The sequence below is a fragment of the Kogia breviceps genome, chromosome 19, assembly GCF_026419965.1.
Source record: "Kogia breviceps isolate mKogBre1 chromosome 19, mKogBre1 haplotype 1, whole genome shotgun sequence".
NCBI classification, from domain to species: Eukaryota; Metazoa; Chordata; class Mammalia; order Artiodactyla; family Physeteridae; genus Kogia; species Kogia breviceps.
Window position 1 is genome coordinate 52,595,044 of NC_081328.1, and position 19,817 is coordinate 52,614,860.

At 53.7% G+C, this 19,817-nt stretch overlaps 1 protein-coding gene and 1 long non-coding RNA gene across 3 annotated transcripts; both read left to right on the top strand.

The window, feature by feature from the left end:
* Positions 1 to 1,824: 1,824 nt before the first annotated feature.
* LOC136793156 (uncharacterized) lies at positions 1,825 to 5,310 on the top strand. The gene is made up of 3 exons (XR_010838041.1): positions 1,825 to 2,097; positions 2,801 to 3,040; positions 3,285 to 5,310. It is a non-coding gene; the product is annotated as an uncharacterized lncRNA (long non-coding RNA).
* Positions 5,311 to 7,845: 2,535 nt separating this feature from the next.
* CPSF4L (cleavage and polyadenylation specific factor 4 like) lies at positions 7,846 to 17,755 on the top strand. Of its 2 annotated transcripts, XM_059049025.2 has the most exons (5): positions 7,846 to 8,558; positions 9,111 to 9,161; positions 11,337 to 11,489; positions 16,451 to 16,546; positions 17,420 to 17,755. In XM_059049025.2, the coding sequence occupies exons 1-5, from the start codon at positions 8,456 to 8,458 to the stop codon at positions 17,515 to 17,517; spliced, it is 501 nt and encodes a 166-aa protein (XP_058905008.1). In that variant the 5' UTR covers positions 7,846 to 8,455; the 3' UTR covers positions 17,518 to 17,755. The 2 variants fall into 2 exon arrangements, with proteins under 2 accessions (XP_058905008.1, XP_066876791.1); XM_067020690.1 differs by lacking the exons at positions 16,451 to 16,546; positions 17,420 to 17,755 and adding an exon at positions 11,989 to 12,548.
* The last annotated feature ends 2,062 nt before the right edge of the window (positions 17,756 to 19,817 follow it).

Here is a 19,817-nt window from a genome sequence, read left to right on the forward strand (position 1 = left end):
GCGTTGTTAAAAAATGCCCACCAAGGGCTTCCCTGGTGGTGCAGTGGTTAAGAATTTGCCTGCCAATGCAGGGGACACGGGTTCGAGCCCTGGCCCGGGAAGATCCCACATGCTGCGGAACAGCTAAGCCCACGGGCCACAACTTCTGGGCCCGCGGGCCACAGCTACTGAAGCACACGCACCTGGAGCCCGAGCTCCGCAACAAGAGAAGCCACCGCGATAAGAAGCCCGGGCACTGCAACAAAGAGTAGCCCCCGCTCGCCGCAACTAGAGAAAGCCCACACGCAGCAAAGAAGACCCAATGCAGCCAAAAATAAATAAATAAAATAAAAAATATCTTAAAAAAAAAAAAAAAATGCCCGCCAAGGCCACAGGGCTCTGCTGAATTTTGTTTTGTTTTGTTTTGTTTTTACCCTGCCTTGTTCCAAAAAGGATTGGAGGCAGCTTACAAAAATACTTAAAATACAATAGTATAAAAATAGATCAGAGAGAAAACAAGCCTGGAACAAACAGTACAATGAACCAAGAGGGTGGTACACAGAGATGTGCTCAAAGGTGGACTGAAAATTGGGCTCTCTGAGCTTCCTATCAGTCAAAGCAAAGAGGGAAATCCACCCGTTACAAGACTCACGAAGTCTATGAGGTTGGAACAATCCCCGAAGAAGCTTTTTCTGACTCTGAGGTCTGAGAGGGATCCCTGTGAGATCTCTGAAGGGGACAGGGGTGGGGCTCCAGTCAGTGTCTTCAACACAGTCTCATAACAGATAAGGTCATGCAAACCCCATCAAGCTGCATTTCCACTCAGGGTAAATCAAAGACTTGATGCCAGGGTACGGATCAATAAAACCAACTCTATGGGGGGGGGGTCAGACCCAAGCCATCCAAGTCATTCATCCAAGAGATGCAATTTATTTATTTATGGCTGCGTTGGGCCTTCGTTGCTGCGCGCGGGCTTTCTCTAGTTGCGGCGAGCGGGGGCTACTCTGCGTTGAGGTGCGCGGGCTTCTCGTTACGGTGGCGTCTCTTGTTGTGGAGCACGGGCTCTAGGTGCGCAGGCTTCGGTAGTTGTGGTGCATGGGCTCAGTAGTTGTGGCTCGCAGGCTTTAGAGCGCAGGCTAGAGCTTAGCTGTGGCGCACGGGCTTAGTTGCTCCGCGGCATGTGGGATCCTCCCGGACCAGGGCTCGAACCCACGTCCCCTGCACTGGCAGGCGGATTCCTAACCACTGCGCCACCAGAGGGACGTCGCGAGATGCAATTTAGATTCTACCAGACAGAGCAGGATGTCTCAACCTCAGCACTATTGGCATATGGGGCCTGGATCATCCTTTGGAATCAGGAAACGTCCCGTGCCCTGTGGGGTGCTGAGCAGCATTCCTGGCCTCTGCCCACTAGATGCTGGGAGCATCTCCCCAATGGGCTGTGCCCTATGCTGATCCAAAATGGCCCCAGACATTGCCAAACGCCCCCGCGGTAATGAAAACCACGGCCCTGATAGGAGTGGTGAGACACCGTTTTTCTTTTCTTTTTTTAAAAACAAAGGCCAATCTAAGACAAAAATGTTTTCAGGTCACGTGTTTTGTATTCAAAGCACAGAAAGGCTTATGGAGTCCCACGGGGAAAAATGGATATACTTGCATCTTCAGTTTCTTACTTTAATTGAGAAAACTGGCCCTTCTTAGCCAGTCACACGTTACTATGTGGGTGTTATTTGAGAAGCAGCCACACGGAGGTGGCTCTCTAATTTCTCATCCTGGGGTCAGAGTGAGGAGTGTGTTGAGAGGGTGGCCCTACAGTGTGATGGTATTCAGAGGCGGGGCCTTGGGGAGGTGATTAAGTGTAGATGAGGTCATGAGGGTGGGGCCCCCATGATGAATTAGCATCTTTATGAGCAGAGGAAGAGAGACCAGAACGTGTTCTCTATCTGCCATGTGCGGACACAGTGAGAAGGCAGCCCTCTGCAAGCCAGGAAGAGAGCCTTCAGCAAAAGCCAGCCATGCTGGTGCCTGCATCTTGGACTTTCAGCCTTGCAAACTGAGAGAACTAAATATTTGCTGTTTACGCCCTGTCCGTGGGTCCCGAGCTGACTAAGACAGTGGGTGAGTCCCCACGTGCTTGGAACTGTTCATCTAGATGGGGAGTCGTGGGCCAGAGATGGAATTCAAAGCCAAGCCAAGGAGCGAGCGCAAGGGTAGCTGGATGGATCTGATGAACGCCCACCAGGAGGGAAGGTCAGGGTGGGCAAGCTTCTCCCCCCGAGGCCCTGCCGCCTTCCCCGCCCCCCACCCAGGGGTCAGGGTGGTTTGTCCAGGCTGGGAGCGGGGAGGGGTTGCCCTCTGCCCGCTCCTGCCGCCCACACCCCCTGGGCTTTGTGCACAGCGTGGGCACCATTGACTCCCTGTCAACAGTCAGGCCCTGGAGGGTTTTTCCATCTGTACCCTGTCTGTCAGCCTCATGACCCAAGAATCATTTAGGGATAACAGACCAGAGGGCAGCCTTTCGTGATGAAAATGGACTTTTTCTTCCCAACTCCACTGACCCAGAGTCAGGTCAAACCTGTGACCTTGACCCCAATCCATCACAGTGAGTACACCAGGCCGGGGCAGGGAGAACTAATCCATCATGGTGTCGGCAACCAGCTGGCGGCCTGTGTTCTAGAAAAACCTTCCTCTCCCTCCTCCAAGTGAGGGTGAGGGGCTCATGCACCCCAGGAGGTACACAGGACCATCCACCGGGATGCAGGAATAGATATTAGAACTTTGCTCATAACTATGGTTTATCTTGACCTTCTACCCTGAGCAGACCCAGTGCTGCAAGGCCAGCTCCTGTGACTCCAAGGCCTCAGAGTCAAGGCCCTTCCCAAGCCCCCAGCTCCTCGAACCTCTTTCGATGGCCGACCTGCCAGATGCAGCCCTGCAGAACCAGAAGCGCTTTCCCAAATGCACTGCTGCTGCTGGAACATTGTCCTTTACCACCTTGACAACGCTCTACCTGTCACAGCTGTGTTTCACATCCTCCCAGAAACCTGCCCTTGCCATCCAGGTGAGAGCTAAGTGGTCTTGTAGTAGTTCTGCAAATGCCCCTGTGTCCCACACTGTAGGATTCAGCTGCCTTTTTATCAGTGACTTTCCCCTCTGTCTTCATTTCCTTATTGTTACTGTACCAAATTACTACAAATTTAGTAGCTTGAGACAACACAAACGTATTGTCTTATAATTCTGGAGGTCAGAAAGGGCCTTCACTGAGCTAAAATCAAGGTGTTGGCAGGTGTGCTTTCCTTCTGCAGGTTCTAGGGGAGAATTTGTTTCCTTGCCTCTTCCAGCTTCTGGAGGCGCCTGCATTCCTTGCTTCATGGTTCCACCTTCCATCTTCAAAGCCAGCAGTGTAGTATCTTCAAATCTCAATCTCGGGACTTCCCTGGTGGCGCAGTGGTTAAGAATCCGCCTGCCAACGCAGGGGACATGGGTTCGAGCCCTGGTCCAGGAAGATCCCACATGCCGCGGAGCAACTAAGCCCATGCACTACAACTACTGAGCCTCCGCTCTAGAGCCCGTGAGCCAAACTACTGAGTCCACGTGCCACAACTACTGAAGCCCGCGCGCCTAGAGTCCGTGCTCCGCAACAAGAGAAGCCACTGCAATGAGAAGCCCGCGCACTGCAACAGAGTAGCCCCCACTCACTGCAACTAGAGGAAGCCCGCGCACAGCAACAAAGACCCAACATAGCCAAAAATAAATTTATATTTTAAAAATCTCAATCTCTCCCTCTCAGTGGAGAAGAAAAGCTACTGGGACACCCCTGGGCCGAGACTGACCCCCCCTGAGCCCAAAAGGTCCTGTCTCCTTGACTCTCTGGCTAGAAATATAATCCACACGCCCACCGATAGGCCTGGGCACAGTCTCAGGCCTCAGGGGTCTTGGTCGTCTCACTGGCCTGGCAAGGGCTAGGGCCCTTTCCTGCACTGCAGCTTGGTCAGCTGGAAGGAGCTTGGCTTTGGGGTCATGCAGACCGAGCTGATGGTCTTTGGGAAGCTTGGGTAAGCCACTGAGCCTTGGTTTTCTCGACTGCAGAAGAGAAAGAAGAATGCCTCTCTTTCTGGGGTTTTGTGGGGATTAGAGAGAACGCAGTGTACATGGTGACACTCCCCTGATGAAGTCCTAGCAATTAGGAGCAGTGGTTGGGAGTCTAGGTCCCCACTCCGACATCTACTGGCTGTGTGAGCTTTAAGCAGTTGCTTCACCCCTCTGGGACTTGGTGTCTTTATCTGTAAGATGGGCGGAAGCCACTTGAGTGGCTGCAGTGAGGACCAGAGGAGGCCCTGATGAGAAATGTGGCCAGGGTCATTTGTCCTGTTACTGGGCCCAGCCCCTAGGGAAGAGGGGATGCCTTTCCAGAGTAGAGTTTCTAGAACCACCGGACTCCCAGAGGCCAAGCTCCCGGGCAAGGACAGAGCAGGACCATCCCGGCTGCTGGACCTCCCTGCCCTGCACTTCAAGTGGCTACTGGGAGGCCAACAGCTGTCCCCGCCAAGTGGCATCTCGGGCACAAAGAGTAGTGGAGGGGGCAGGGCACGCTGGCTCATTGGCCCTGGGCCGGAGCAGCAGCTGTGGGTCACCCGGGGCTCCTCTGACCTCCAGCCCCTCCCAGCAGCTCTCTAGCGGCAGGCCCGTCCCTATGGGACTTAGAGCGGCCCCTCCAACAGCACCTGGACAGCGCGGGGTCCCCTGGCCCTCACAGCACCTTTTATCAGGGGCCTGAAGGAATAATACATTTGGAGAAGGGGTGGCCCCGTGGACCCAGGGGCGGACCCCTGGAGCTTTGAGCACCAGCTCATACTTCACGGCACGTACCTCCGGTGTCAGGCTTCTGCGTGGACTTCTCACTAACCTCAGCCCCCCAGGGAGGTCACACTTGGGTCCCCTTTTACTGATGCAGAATCTGGAGCTCGGAGGGGTGATTAAATGACTGGCTTGGGGTGGCAGACTGGGGACAGGCAGAACCAGGATGTGAACCCCGACCTGTCTGGTGCCAGCCTGCCCTTTTCCACCAACTCAGGTCCCGGTACTGGGGTGGAGGGGGCGTGGCCACACTCTGCCCAGAAAAGCACCCGCTGGGACTGATCCATGGCTGGGCCGAGCAGGATGACCTCGGCCAGTTCCAGGCAGCCAGAGAATTCCAGAGCTCCCAGCCCCACTGCTTTTCAGAGCTGTGCATTTGTAAAGGGAAAGGAGCTGGGGGATGATGATTCGGGAAATCTGAAGCCAGAGTTAAATGAGAACCTCGTAATGATGGTGATTAAAAATTAATGCCACTGTTTGTGCAGTGATTTGTGCATCCACTTTGCAGCCATGAATTAATTAAGAAATGAAAACACAAATGCTCGGAATCAGCTCCAGGGCACAGAAGAGCGGATGGGGAGATTCCAGAAGGGACATCCCAGAGCCGGCCCCGTGCTCCCACGCCGGCCCCTCCTCCAGGCATTGCCAGGGTTCCTCTGGCCCGGGGCTCGCTTTCTGTCTTTGCACAATGAGGGTGCTGGTCCCCTTGGGAGCCGTGAGGTAAGAGTATAAATGGGGGGTGTCGGGTGGGCAGCTCCCCCGGTTCTGAGAGAGACACAGGAGAAGCCAAGTGCCTGGGAGGTGGGACCCGATTCTGATGCTCATTAGCTGTGGGACCTTGGCAATCACTCAACTTCTCTGCATTTTTACTTGCTCATCTGTGAAAGGGGTGAGGACTTCCGAAACTCAGTTTCCGAGTGGGAAGGTGTATTCGTTTCCTAAGGCCGCTATCACACATGGCCACAAAGGTGGTGGCTTAAAGCAACAGAAATTTACTCTTAAAATTGAGGTGTAGGGCTTCCCTGGTGGCGCAGTGGTTGAGAGTCCGCCTGCCGATGCAGGGGACACGGGTTCGTGCCCCGGTCCGGCAGGATCCCACATGCTGCGGAGCAACTAAGCGCATGCGTCACAACTACTGAGCCTGCGCTCTAGAGCCCACGTGCCACGACTACTGAAGCCCGCGCGCCTAGAGCCCGTGCTCCGCAACAAGAGAAGCCACCGCGATGAGAAGCCGCACACCACAACAAAGAGTAGCCCCCGCTCGCCGCAACTAGAGAAAGCCCGAGCGAGCGCAGCAACAAAGACCCAATGCAGCCAAAAAAAAGCAACCATGCACGCAAGACGCTGTCACTCTACGGCAAATAAACGGTGAGGCAGCGGGAGGAGGGAGTCCCTGGATGCACACCTTCTGGGGCGGAGCCCGGGCTGGGGGTGGGACCCTGGCTGGGAGAGGAGGGGAGCTGCGGCGTTGGGGGTGGATGGACGGAGCGGTCTCCACGGGGCCTCCTTCCTTCTCCGCCGTCCTGATGGACTCTTCGGGCCACCAAGGTGCAGAGAGGCACCCCCGCTGATGTCTCTGGGGCTATAATTCTTATTTTTTATCATCACTAAGTGGTCTCTCCACACTCCATTCTTCAGGGTGCTGTGTGCTGCTCTCCTAGCCCTGCAGGAGCTCCCCCCACTGGCTTCGTGATAAAAACCGAGCCCTGAAAGGCACTCCGGCTCCGGGGCCCTACTTCCTTCTCCAGTCTTGTCACCACACTGCCCTTCTCTAAACCCACGCTTCGACCGAACCAAACCCTTGACCGCGCCCCCGCCCTGCCCTATTGCTTCGTGGCCCCCATGCTGTCACACCTCTGTCCTCTCCTCCGCAACGCTCTGCCTCCCAGCCCCCCATCGCCACCCATCTCTCCTCCGAGAGCCCTCCCCGCCCCCCGTCCCTGCCCCTGCACAACGAGCTCCCCTCTTGGCCTGTGTCCCAACGTGTTGTCTGCTACCACCACCCGCTGTGGTAGACCCGTGCTGGTGAAAGTCTCCCCCACTTGACTGGGCCATCCCTGAAGGCAGGGACACAGTCCTGTGTTTTGGGGTCCCCAGTTCCTGGCACAGAGATGCTCTGGGATGTTTATGGAAGGAAATCACCAAGAGACGTGGGTTTGAATTCCATCATTATCACCTTCCCGACCAGGTGCCCTTGGCCTTGCTGGGCCTTCATGTTCTCACGTGGCTGCCCCCTGCCAGGCTGGCGGGAAGGAGCCTGACATGAGCCTGTGTCCACAGATGAAGGTGTTTTGGAGACTGATCAATGTACATGAAAAGGGCCCAAAGAAGCAAGGCCGCCTCCCCCAGGGACCCTCGGCCCCTCTGCCTTGCTGGGGTGCAGCTGGAGGGAGCTCCCAGCTACTGGAGACTCGGGGATCCCTTCCCTGTCCCTCCCAGCCCCGCCTGGGCTCCAGGTGTCTATCTCTCCGGCCGTTTTCTTTTCTGATCCAGGATTCAAAAGAACAACGAACGTGGGAGCCACAGCCAGGCGGAAACAAAAGCCAGCAGGCTCCCTCTTGCTGGCCCAGCCGCAGGCCTACAGGGCGCGGCCCGCCTCGCCCTGCTGGGTCCAGGAAGGAGGGCGCTTGGGTTGCGGGTATCGGCTCCCCAGCAGCCCTGAACCCTCAGCTCCGTCGGCAGGGAAGGCGCGCTGGGGGCCACAGCAGCGGGAGGGGGAAGCCTGCCCCAGTCAGAGCCCGCAGACGCCCCTTGGAAAGCCTTTTCCGACGTCCCCAGCCTTGCGGGCAGGGGTGGTGTAATAATGATACAACAACATTTGCATAGAGATTTCGTTTCCAAAGCACTTTCTCAGAGGTGGGAGGCGCCGGGGTGGTGGGTGGAGCCCGGGCTGCGAGGCCGCGGCCTCCGGTTGGCCTCACCTCCTCCCCACCCCTCGGCCCAGCACGGGATCGTGTGCGTGGTAAACAAAGCGCTATTCATCGCGCTGTTTCCGAGTCCTCTGGATGTCGCTGCTTTTCCCTCTCTCCCGTGAAGAGCTCACTCTGGGTTGTCACTCAGGCCAGAGGAGGGGCGTCAGGAGTCCTGGGGGTGGGCTGAGGCCTGATTGAAGGGAAACGCCGAGGCCGAGGGGGGCTCCCTCCCTCTGCACCGCTCGCCCCCGCCCCCAGGCCCTCCGGCTCCCACGCGCCAGCTCCCGCTAATCAAGAAGACTCAGCGCAGCCTCGCCGGGGCTGGTTTGTGCAACTCTCCTCACAGCTCACCTGTGGCTGTGTCTTTACATTAAAAGCACGAACACGGGCTTGGTAACGTCTGCATGCGCGTCTTGGGGAAACAGGCAGAGATAAGCAGCGTGTGGTGTGGGGCTTTGCTCATCCTTCCCCAGCAGCGCGCATTGAGAGTGGGACTTCCGTACGGGTGTAGGGGACTGGGGCCCTGGGGCGTTTGCACCTGCGTCAGGTACCTCCTGTCTAGCTGTGCCTGGGGAGTATAGCTCGGCAGTCAGCCGGGGTCATGGGGTTCCGCAGCAGAGCCTGGCCCCTTAAGGGCCTCTGATGAGCTATATTAGGCCCATCTGCGGGGCGCTTGAGCAACTTTTAGTCCCAGCAGGAGAGAGAGGATGCAGGAGGTCATTGCAGGGCTGGAGCAGATCACCTTCACCTTCGAGAAGGATGTAGAGATGCAGAAGGGCACCGGACTCCTGCCTTTCCAGGGCATGGACAGTGAGTGAGGATGGGGACCCCGCCGCATCCCGCCCCCCCTCCCCTCCCTCCCCGCCCCCCCCCCCGCCCTCTCTGCAGTCCCCTCTGCTTGGCCCCTGATGGGGTGGCCCCTTTTCTCTGCCATTTGCCAGGGGGAAGGAGCAGGGGGCGGGGGCCCACCGTCTGGGATCCCCAGCTTAGCCCCTCGTTTCTCAGGCCCCCCTCTTACATCCTTTCCAGGACTCCAAAAAAAAAAAAGAAAGAAAAGGGCCTGGCTTCTGGGCAAGCAGACCCAAGAGAGGTAAAGTGAAAGAAGTTGGGAAGAAGCACACTGGCCTCCCGAGCTCCCAGGCTGGCCTTGGGCCCTTCCAGCACCTCCGTTTCAGAGTTAGGAGAGGCTTAGGTGTGGAGGCTGAAGGCTGTTTCCTGAGGCCGGCATACCAAGGGCCAGGACTTGAGGACCCCCAGGTCCAAGCCTTGGGGGGTAGAAGGGGCACTTGCTGATGGAGGGGTGAAGGCCCTTTGACAGCCACAGCCACAGCTACCCCCTCCTTTGCCTTCTTCTCCTTCCAGAGTCGGGCTCAGCTGTGTGCAACTTCTTCGCTAAAGGGCTCTGCGAGAAAGGTCGGTCAGCAGGTGGGCCTGGGGTCGGGGGTGGGTGGCAGCTGGGGCTGTCTAGGCCACACGGGGTTCAGCTTGGCCTGGAATAGGGTGTTGGATTTGCACCTGGGCAGGGGAAGGTGGGACGGGGCAAAATTTTAGTGTTATAAAAAGTAGGCAAAGGGCAAGTTGGGGGCTCCATGCAGAAGCCTACCTTCCCCCACCCTCCTAGGATTTCCCTGATTCACTAGCACTGATTAGGGCAGGCAGGGCTGCCCTGAAGGGGACATTCCCTTCTTTCCGCCTTGCTGGGGATGGGATTTTTTGTGGGTGTCAGCTCCCAGGAGGCTTCTTTATTTTCCCCCAGCGGGGGGAGTGGTTTCCTTCCCCCTACTCTTGTCCTCCGAATTAATTTGGTACCTGCCCAGCCCTTCCATCCATTTCCTTTTTTTTAAAATAAGTTTATTTATTTATTTATTTATGTCTGCGTTGGGTCTTCGTTGCTGCGTGCGGGCTTTCTCTAGCTGTGGTGAGCGGGGGCTACTCCTTGTTGCAGTGCGTGGGCGTCTCATTGCGGTGGCTTCTCTTGTTGCGGAGCACGGGCTCTGGGCACGTGGGCTTCAGTAGTTGTGGCTCGCGGGTTCCAGAGCGCAGGCTCAGTAGCTGTGGCGCATGGGCTTAGTTGCTCCGCGGCATGTGGGATCTTCCCGGACCAGGGCTCGAACCCGTGTCCCCTGCATTGGCAGGTGGATTCTTAACCACTGCATCACCAGGAAGTCCCTGCATCCATCCCAGTCCCTGCATCCATCCCTTGTGTCCTAAGAAAGCTCTGGCCACAGTCTCTGAGATGCTACAACAAGCACCCTTATTTCTCCCCCATCCCAAGATCGCTCAACAATATGCTCTTCCATAGGGACTTCCCCGGCGGTCCAGCGGTTAAGACTCCGAGCTCCCAACGCAGGGGGCGTGGGTTGATCCCTGGTCGGTGAACTAAGATCCCTCATGCTACGCGGTGTGGCCAAAAAAACAAAATGGAAAAACCGCTCTTCCAAACCCTTCTCCCCCAAAGCAGCGCTTTGGGAGGTGTGGGGCACCTGACTGAAAAGCCGCGGCTCTCAGCTTTTCCTCTGGCTCCTGAACCACTCACGGGCTCTTCCGATGGAAACCCAGTTGCCCCCAGAAGTCTTGCCTCCAATTTGGAGGTCTCTAGTCCCCCCTAGAGATCCAGGTTAAGAAACTCTGAATGAGTTTAGGACCTGCTTTTGGGATCCAAGTGATTTTGTTCTTGGGAAGCTGGGAGGCCAGGAGGGGCCCAGGCATGGGGGGAACCTGGGGCCATTTTTGCCACATGCCTCGTCCGTGTTTGGGGCAGCCCTGGATAATGGGGTGAGGAGGGAAATGAGCTTGTTGGTCACTCCAGGCTTTGTGAAGCCAGGACTAGTGATGCCTCCTGGGGTCCTGTCTCCTCAGCTTGGTCCATCCAGTCTCTAGAACAGTGGTTCACAGAGATACCCTCTTGCAAATAAATAAAACTGTTCTTAGGTCTGGAAGGTCAGACCCAGGCAAGCCAATGGCCAGGGCTGGAGGGTAAGGCTATTTAAGAAGAACACCTCCCCAGCACCCCACAAATTCTATCGGAGAGGTGGCCAAGCACGAGATGTGTCCTGCTAAGAGACTGAGGGGTGTCCTTTCTGCTGACGGCAAGACCACCTGAGTGAAGATGATAAAGAGTGAAATATAGCATTTCCAGTTCCTTCTGAATTGTTACCAAGCTGGCTCCTATGTCACCATGTTAGATCTCTGGAATCAGGAAACAGAACATTTGGTTTTTTAAGACGTGAATTCAAAGGTCCTTTATGAGCCTTACTTTGTGCTGGCACCTTGCTAGGATGGGTGGAGGCTCGGGGGGCCAGCGCTGGAAACCAGGGCTCTGCTGTCTGGTAGGAGCACCCCGTCAGGCTGGACGGGAGGGGTGTGGAAGGTGCCTCAGAATGTGTCCTGACAGCCTGGGGGCTCCCCGGGGTTCAAGAAGGGCCAGGGCACCACGCCAGGCAGAGAGGGCTTTGAAGCTGTGTTTTAAGCCGTGTCCGGCCCCCAGTTCTAGCCTCCCTCAGGCTCCAGGGGAAGGGACGGTGGGCTGAGCTGGGCTCAGGCTCTAGGCGAGCGGGGACCCCCAGCTGGGTGCTCTGGTGTCCCCAGGGAAGCTGTGCCCCTTCCGGCACGACCGAGGGGAGAAGATGGTGGTGTGTAAGCATTGGCTCCGGGGGCTGTGCAAGAAGGGCGACCAGTGCAAGTTCCTGCACCAGTACGACGCCACCAGGATGCCCGTGTGCTACTTCTACTCCAAGTTCGGTCGGTAATGCCCCTTCCTGGTGCCTGCTCCCCACCCCGGAGGGTAGCAGTGGGGGCCAAGGGATGGGATGAAGTCTGGGAGGGGCCCCCAAAGGAGGCCTCGCGTGTCCCAGGTTGGCAGACCAGGCCGCGGAGGCCTGTTTCTCCAACCCCCTAGAAAAATTGGAGCTGTCCTCTGAGCCCGGCTTCACTGCCCCAGCAGGCGCAGGCACACGCATCCGGTCCCGGCCAGGGAAGGGGAGGGCTGGAATCCAAGGCTGAATTGTGGCCCTCCCTGGTCCACTCCTGGCTGATCACGCACCCAGACTGGCTGTCTGGAAAGGAGCCTTGAACAGGCCCTCTCTCAAGCCCCGGGAGGGGCTGGGGCGGGTCGGGAGCCAGTGTTTCCCAAACAGCAGGCACTCTCACCGTGCTCCACGTCCCCACGGAGCACCTCCCCATCGACGCGCACCATCGCCTCCTCTTTCAACCGTCTTGCTACTTTTAACTCTTCTTTTAGAAGAAAACTTTACATCGCTTCGGTAAATGGAAAACTGGCATCACTGATTGGTAATAGAAGGTCACTGTACACGGGAGATCGCAAAGCTTCAGAAGTTCGGCCCCTGAAATGACCTTGTGTGGTCAAGTCTGGACCCGCATGTCACCCCCCTCTGACTCAAGTCTTTTGTCATCTGAGGGGCTACATAGGGGGAAGCCACTGCCGGTTTAAGAACGGGATCTGTGCATGTGTTTCAGGTCTTATCTTTCTCCATAAACTTTTGCAGTTCAGTGCTTTTCAGAGCTGGAAGGAGCCTTAAGGATGATCTAGTCTAGTAGTTTTCAAACTGTATTCCGAAGAGGGACTTGGAGGAGAGCTGGGCCAGCCTCCAAGGACACCTCTGACTGAGGCGGCTTGGCCTTGAAACTTCGGGGGGCTGTGGGCAGCTGTTCCTCATTAGCGTCCATGGGGGGGCATTCCTGGGTATCCAGGAAGAAGGCACCCCACCCCTCAAGGTCAGTAAGAGCTTCCCCCAGGCTCAAATTCTGCTTCCTGCCTGCTCCTCGGACTTGAGACCTGGCGGTGGCAATTCATGAGGGTTGCCTGCATGTGTCCCTTGTAAGAAAGGACCAAGTGTATATGGAGAGCCTGGTCCCCCTTGGTCGACACCTAAAAAGCTCTTAATTTAAAATGCCACTTTATTCTTTCAAAAACTTTGGTTGGCTTTCTTTTGGGGATTGGGGACGTGCTGGGCATGGATACTGGAACAGAACTAGGTCCGCTCTGCTCTCAAATAATCCCTACTGTGAGGGCGGACGGATACACCAGTGGTTACAATAGGTAACCCGTGTTTTTGCTCTTGGAGTAAATGAATGAATACCTTTTTCTAATAGCAAAGCATAATTACAGTTCTCATTGGAAGTAAATCATTTTACTTAAAAAATATTGTTGGGGAGATGTAGGAGTGGGAAAGGGCAGCTGGAAGGAGCTAGGAAGCCGGGGGCTTCGGTTCTGCTCCTGGGTGTGCTCATCCCAGAGGTACCTCGGGCAGGGGGCTCTGCCAGGCAGACGGGCGGGTGGGGTGCGGTGCCACCTGCTGGCCGAGAGGGGGATGCACAGCCGGCACCCAGGCCAGGGTGGAGAAGCCAGCCCCGTGCACAGAGGACTTCCCACAGCCTCCTTCTGTCCCATGTTCACCAGCCCCCGGGGGGACGTCAGTTCCATTCCTCGGAAGGATGGAGCCCAGAGTTAGCACTGTACCGAGAGCTGCGCACCAACAGCAGGAAGAAAACCCTTTGTCAATATGAGGAAGTGGGTGGAAATGGACACGTTTCTCCTCTTTGAGCCCTGTGTCCTCGTTTGTGAAATGAGAGAACTGGGTAAGAGTGGGGTTGAAACTCTGGGGAAGGAGTGGTACTCTCGAAGGTTCAGGTGGAACCTTGCTTTGCACAAGCCCAATGTAAAAAATAGATCTCTTTGGAGCTGCTTGGAAACCAGTGGAATTGACACTATGGCATTCCTTTTGGCTCTGAAAAGTGCTAAGTTGTAGGCTTTAATTAATTTATTTATGTATTGAAGTTTAGTTGATCTACAATGTTGTTAGTTTCAGGTGCACAGCAAAGTGATTCAGTTCTGTATATATATTCTATAATATATATTTATTATTTTTTCAGACTCTTCCATTATAGGTTATTACAAAATATTGCGTAGAGTTCCCTGTGCTATATAGTAGGTCCTTGTTCTTTACCTATTTTACATATGCTAGTGTGTATCTGCTAATCCCAAAGTCCTAATTTATCCCTTCCCTCTTCCCCCTTTGGTAACCATAAATTTGTTTTCTATGTCTGTGCGTCTATTGCTGTTTTGTAAATAAGTTCATTTGTGGTTTTTTTTTTTTCTTTAGATTCCACATACAAGTGATATCATATGGTATTTGTCTTTCTTTTTCTGACTTACTTCACCTAGTATGATAATCTGTAGGTCCATCTATGTTGCTGCAAATGGCATTATTTCATTCTTCTTTATGGCTGAGTAATAGTCCACTATATGTATGTACCACATCTTCTTTATCCATTCATCTGTCAGTGGACATTTGGGTTGATTTCCTGTCTTGGATACTGTGAATAGTGCTGCTATGAGCATAGGGGTGCATGTATCTTTTCGAATTATAGTTTTCTCCAGATATATGCCTAGGAGTGGGATTGCTGGATCATATGATAACTCTGTTTTTAGTTTTTTGAGGAACCTGTTCTCCATAGTGGCTGTACCAATTTACTGTACCAATTTACACTCCCACCAACAGTGCACAAGGGTTCCCTTTTCTCCACACCCTCTCCAGCATTTATTATTTGTAGACCTTGATGATGGCTGTTCTGGCCAGTGTGTGGTGATACCTCACTGTAGTTTTTTTTTTTTTTTTTTCCGGTATGTGGGCCTCACACTGTTGTGGCCTCTCCCGTTGCGGAGTGCAGGCTCCGGCAGCACAGGCTCAGTGGCCATGGCTCACGGGCCCAGCCGCTCCGCGGCATGTGGGATCTTCCCGGACCGGGGCACGAACCCGTGTCCCCTGCATTGGCAGGAGGATTCTCAACCACTGCGCCACCAGGGAAGCCCCTCACTGTAGTTTTGATTTGCATTTCTCTAATAATTAACAATGTTGAGCATCTTTTCATGTGCCTAATGGTCATCTGTATGTGTTCTTTGGATAAATGTCTATTTAGGTCTTCTGCCCATTTTTTGATTGGGTGGTTTGTTTTTTGGATATTGAGCTGTATGAGCTGTTTGTATATTTTGGAGATTAATCCCTTGTTGGTCGCATCATTTGCAAATATTTCCTCCCATTCTTTAGGTTGTCTTTTTGTTTTCTTCATGGTTTCCTTTGCTGTGCAAAAACTTTAAGTTTAATTAGGTCCCATTTGTGTATTTTTGTTTTTACTTCCATTACTCTAGGAGAAGGGTCCAAAAAGATACTGCTGTGATTTATGTCAAAGGGTGTTCTATGTTTTCCTCTAGGAGTTTTATAGTATCTGGTCTTCATTTAGATCTTTAATCCATTCTGAGTTTATTTTTGTGTATGGTGTTAGAGAATGTTCTAATTTCATTCTTTTACATGTAGCTGTCCAGTTTTCCCAGCACCACTTATTGAAAAGAGACTATCTTTTCTCCATTGTATATTCTTGCCTCCCTTGTCATAGATTAATTGACCATGGGTGCGTGGCTTTCTTTCTGGGCTTTCTATCCTGTTCCATTCATCTATATTTCTGTTTTTGTGCCAGTACCATACTGTTTTGATGACTGTAGTGTTATAGTATAGTCTGAAGTCAGGGAACCTGATTCTTCCAGTTCCATTGTTCTTTCTCAAGATTGTTTTGACTCTTTGGGGTCTCTTGTGTTTCCACACAAATTTAAAAAAATTGTTTTTTGTTCTAGATCTGTGAAAAATGCCATTGGTAATTTGATAGGGATTGTGCTGAATCTGTAGATTGCCTTGGGTAGTACAGTCATTTTGATAATATTGATTGCTCCAATCCAAGAACATGGTATATCTTTCCATCTGTTTGTGTCATCTTCAGTTTCTTTCATCAGCGTCTTATAGTTTTCAGAGTACAGGTCTTTTGCCTCCTTAGGCAGGTTTATTCCTAGGTATTTTATTCTTTTCGATGTGATGGTAAACGGGATTGTTCCCTTAATTTCTCCTTCTGATCTTTCATTGTTAAGTTGTAGGCTTTTAAGGAGGATGAGATTGGAAACACCAATTCTCTACTTGAATGAGGTGAAAACAGGGCTGAATCGTTCCCCTTGGTTCCTTCAGAGCCCCTGGGTCCCTAAGGGGAAGCTAAGAGGGCTTAGACTCCCTCCCCAACTCCTGTGGTCTATGCAAACAGGGCTGGCTCCTCCTAGGAGCCTGGGGTCTTGGTCTAACCCACAGACAGATTACAGCACAGGCTTTGCAAAACTACAGGTGTCCCTCTGTGTTGCATTTATCTTAATCCGTGTGTCAACTTTGAAGCAGCGCTCTGCTCTTCTTGGCATTTCCCCCAGAAAGAACTGCACCCCTTTACTCTGGAAGCCATGTAGGTTTCATCATAGAGATGAAGCTTTAACCACGTGCACGGCAACATCTTCACATGGCGTCTATGTCTTCCTGGATCTTAAGCTGCTGGCTCTGGGTCTCCCCTTCCCCATCTCTCCTCGTTCCTTCCTCCCAAGTAGCCTCTGAATACCTCTGGATATCTGGCCCTGCCCCAGCTCTTCCAGATGTGTGTATTCACACCCAAGTCCCGCTTAGCCAGTATGACTGCGATCCGCCTTTCTTAGGTTGCAGGAAGGCTTAGAAATATCCTGCTGTCCTCAAAAAGCTGCTGACCAGCAGAAGGCAGATAAGTGGCTAACATGCAAGGGGCAGGGTCACTCTTGTTCCAGGAGGGCGGAAGTGACGGCAACGACGAACCCACTTATGCACCAAGGACACTGCGATTTTCAGGTGACTGCAACAACAAGGAATGTCCCTTTCTCCACGTGAAGCCGGCCCTCAAGACCCGGGACTGCCCGTGGTATGAGCAAGGTTTCTGCAAGGACGGTGAGGCCCTGACAGAAAGGGGGCTCTAGGGGACACGGGGGAGCAGGATTTGGGGGGAGTCTCCCGGCAGGGGGAGGATGCACATTCCTGATGCGGCCTGTGGAGGTCTGCCCCAGGTTGAAATCCCACAGCAGGCCTCTCTGTAGCTCCCCCCAGCCTCCCTGCAGTGGAAACCCTCTGCGGTATGTGATGGGCTTCTTGGAGCAGGCTCAGTGCGGTTCAAATCCCCATGACCTCTAAATGTATTGACTGTGTGACCTTGAACAAATATGAAAAGGGGAACAGCTCCCCTGAGGGCCGTTGGGCCGGTGGAAGTAGGACCCCTTGGGCAGCCCTGCGCATGGGGTCTGACCCGTAGGAGACACTCGTCTGTTCCTTTTACCCATCTGGGGGTCACCTAAATACGTTTCACGGTCCCTATCTGGCCAAACTTCGGAGGCAGGGCCCCCGTCAGAGGCCCCGTGCTCTGAGCACCGCCGTCCTTTCTTTTCTGGTATCTGGGTGTGTTGTTCTTACTGAGCTCCTGGCAGCCCTGGTTTGGGGAGGATTATAGGGGAGGGAGGCTGAAGGAGGATTAGTAAGATGTGTGATTGGTTGGCCTTTGCTCAGCCAAACCTACAGCTAAATAAATAAAAGCATGTTACGGTCCACATCCACGTAAGTCCTCCAAGACGGCGTGTTAGGGACGCTTCTGACGCTACTGTTTCAGGCCTGGCCAGCTGACACCTACTCCCACACATTCTGAGCTGCCCTTTCCCGCCTCAGTCATGTGGCTGGGAAGTTGGTACTTCCCCTTGCCGGTAAGCTTTGTCATGTGTGTTTCCCCCACTAGCTACAGAAGAGCCTTCTAGCTGTTTTCTCTTTGCCCAGCAGGTCCCCTGTGTAAATATCGCCACGTCCGCAGAATAATGTGTATTAATTACTTAGCTGGCTTCTGCCCCGAGGGACCCAAATGCCAATTTGCACAGTAAGTGTGACTCCCCCGAGCGCTGGGCCCACTCTCTGGCTTCTAGACCTATAGATCCTTCTGTACCTTCACCGGCCTGAGGTGGGGAGTGAAGTGTCCGGCGAGCACCTACCCACAGTGTTCTCGCTCACCCTACGCCCCCCGCTCCTGGTACTGTCGGCTGCACTGAACTCCAATCCATCCTGTTAGTGCCTCACATTGCCGGGGATGGGTGTATAGCCCTCAGAAACAGGAGTAGAGACATTCAACACCTACCCGCCACCCCCATCCTCTGCAATTCTCCCTGGCTGGGGTGCCGGCTCCTTCCCTGTGGGGCTCCGCGGAACAGGAAACCAGAACAGGAAACCGGCATCGGGCTGGTGCGGAACATGTTAATGAGCAGTGTGTTTGGGCGTGGCTAGAGCCCGGCTGTAACGATGTCTCTCCATGCCTCCCTCAGCCCCAAGAAGAATCTTTTATTCAACCCAAGCTACCTTAAGGTGAGCGCAGGTAGGAGGGCAGATGTGGCTCTCACTCCTTTACGGTGCGGTTCCCCGGGGACCCCTTGCTCCGCAGCCCTGCACTTTCCCCGATGCCCTCTGCTCCCCGTATGGACCCCGGGAAAGGCACACACACGGGGTCGCTCCGCCCAGACCCCCTGGGACCTCCATCGTCTCTGCTTCAGCCAGAGCTTCTCGGGCCCTGAGGCTTTCCTTCTCCTTAGCGGCAGAACACGTGTGGTTTTTATTCAAGAACCTGGGGTCTAGCTGAGGACTTGTGGTCCAGAGTTGTTCTGAATCAGGGCCATCCTGGTTGTGCCTGGTCCCTATGGGAACAGGTCCTCCTCCCACTGATATCAAGTCTTGATATGAGAGCCTCCAAGCTCATCATTTACATACTATCTCTGACTGTTCTCATGCTTACGATGGCAGAGTTGAGTAGCTCCAGCAGAGACCAGATGGCCTGCAAAGTTGAAAATATTTACTGTTTGGGCTTCTGCAGAAAAAGCTTGCTGGTCCCTGTGGGGATGTCTGCATGCTGGCCTGCCAGTAAAGTCTGACAGAGGCCAAAAAGCGAGCACGAACGCTGGGGGGAGCAATCCGAGCTCTTGTTAATTAGGGGTTCTGTACACAGCCCTAGGCTGGGATGGCGCTGGCACAGGAGGAGGGTGACCCCTGCTGGTTCCCAGGGGGAATCGCTGACAGCGGGTGGGAAGCGATCGTCAACACGGGGGAATTCACAAGCCCATTTCTAGCGTCCATCAAAAGGTATGCTTTCAGCAGTTAAGGTGTAAACGAAGGCATTTCACAACCTGGTTTCAGTCGGAACGCCTGGCCGGAGTCCCTGCCCTCTTTGTACACAGGGAGTGTCTATAATGTTTCCTCTTGGCTTCACTTTCTCTGCATCTTGGCATCCGGCCAGATGAGGCCCCAGGAGCCCCCGGTCACTTACTGCCTGGGGCTCAGGGCCCCGGAGCAGGGCCCGCGTGACAGGGTGAGTGGTGATGAGCTGGCTACTGCTCCGCTGGGGGCGAGAGGAGGGGTGATTAGCAAGATAAAACCGGACTGAGGTGTAGGAGTGCAAATTAAGAGAGAACGGGGGAATTTAGCCGGTAGACCAAATTGTTCCAATTTTAAGGTCTCAGTGACCTAATCTTATTTGCATCTCCTGCCAGACAAGACTGTTTACTTCTTTAAAACGCTAGTAAGTTAAACATCTTGCATGCACTATTTTGCTGCCTAAAGATCCCTTGAGTTATTTATAACAGCAGACTTAAGACGTGGCTTAGTCTTGGTAAGGGGTGGCTTGGTAAGGAAGGGAATGTCATACCTTACATTTCTTGGTTGCTATCTTCTGGTTCCTCAGGAAGAAAATCATGTTTTACACTTTCATGAGATGGCCTCTGAATTGTCCTGACCTTTGCCTTCTCTAAATTGTACTATCAGGCCTTGCCTTCCTCACACGATGGATTTCCTGGTCTTTACGCGTCCACAGCCCTGTTCTTTGGGTTAGTGATGATGGGGCTTGAATCTCAAGGCCTTTTTCAGGCCAGAAATGGAGCTTCATGTTCCTCAGAAAGCCAGCTAACCATCTCCTATGGTGCCCTAGACAATTTAGGATTTTTCTCTTAGGATTTGAATTTACTGAAAGTCACCACCATTAACTTTTTCTCTTGTAGTGTTGAAAAATGAGCCATTATGCCAGTACGTAAGAATCAACTGGTAGAACTTACCAAAAAATACCCCTCCCTGGTCGGTCTGGGGAACTGAAGGACCTTCTAGTGAAGAGGCCCTAAGGCCATCCTGGGGGATTCTGTTCTCAGCT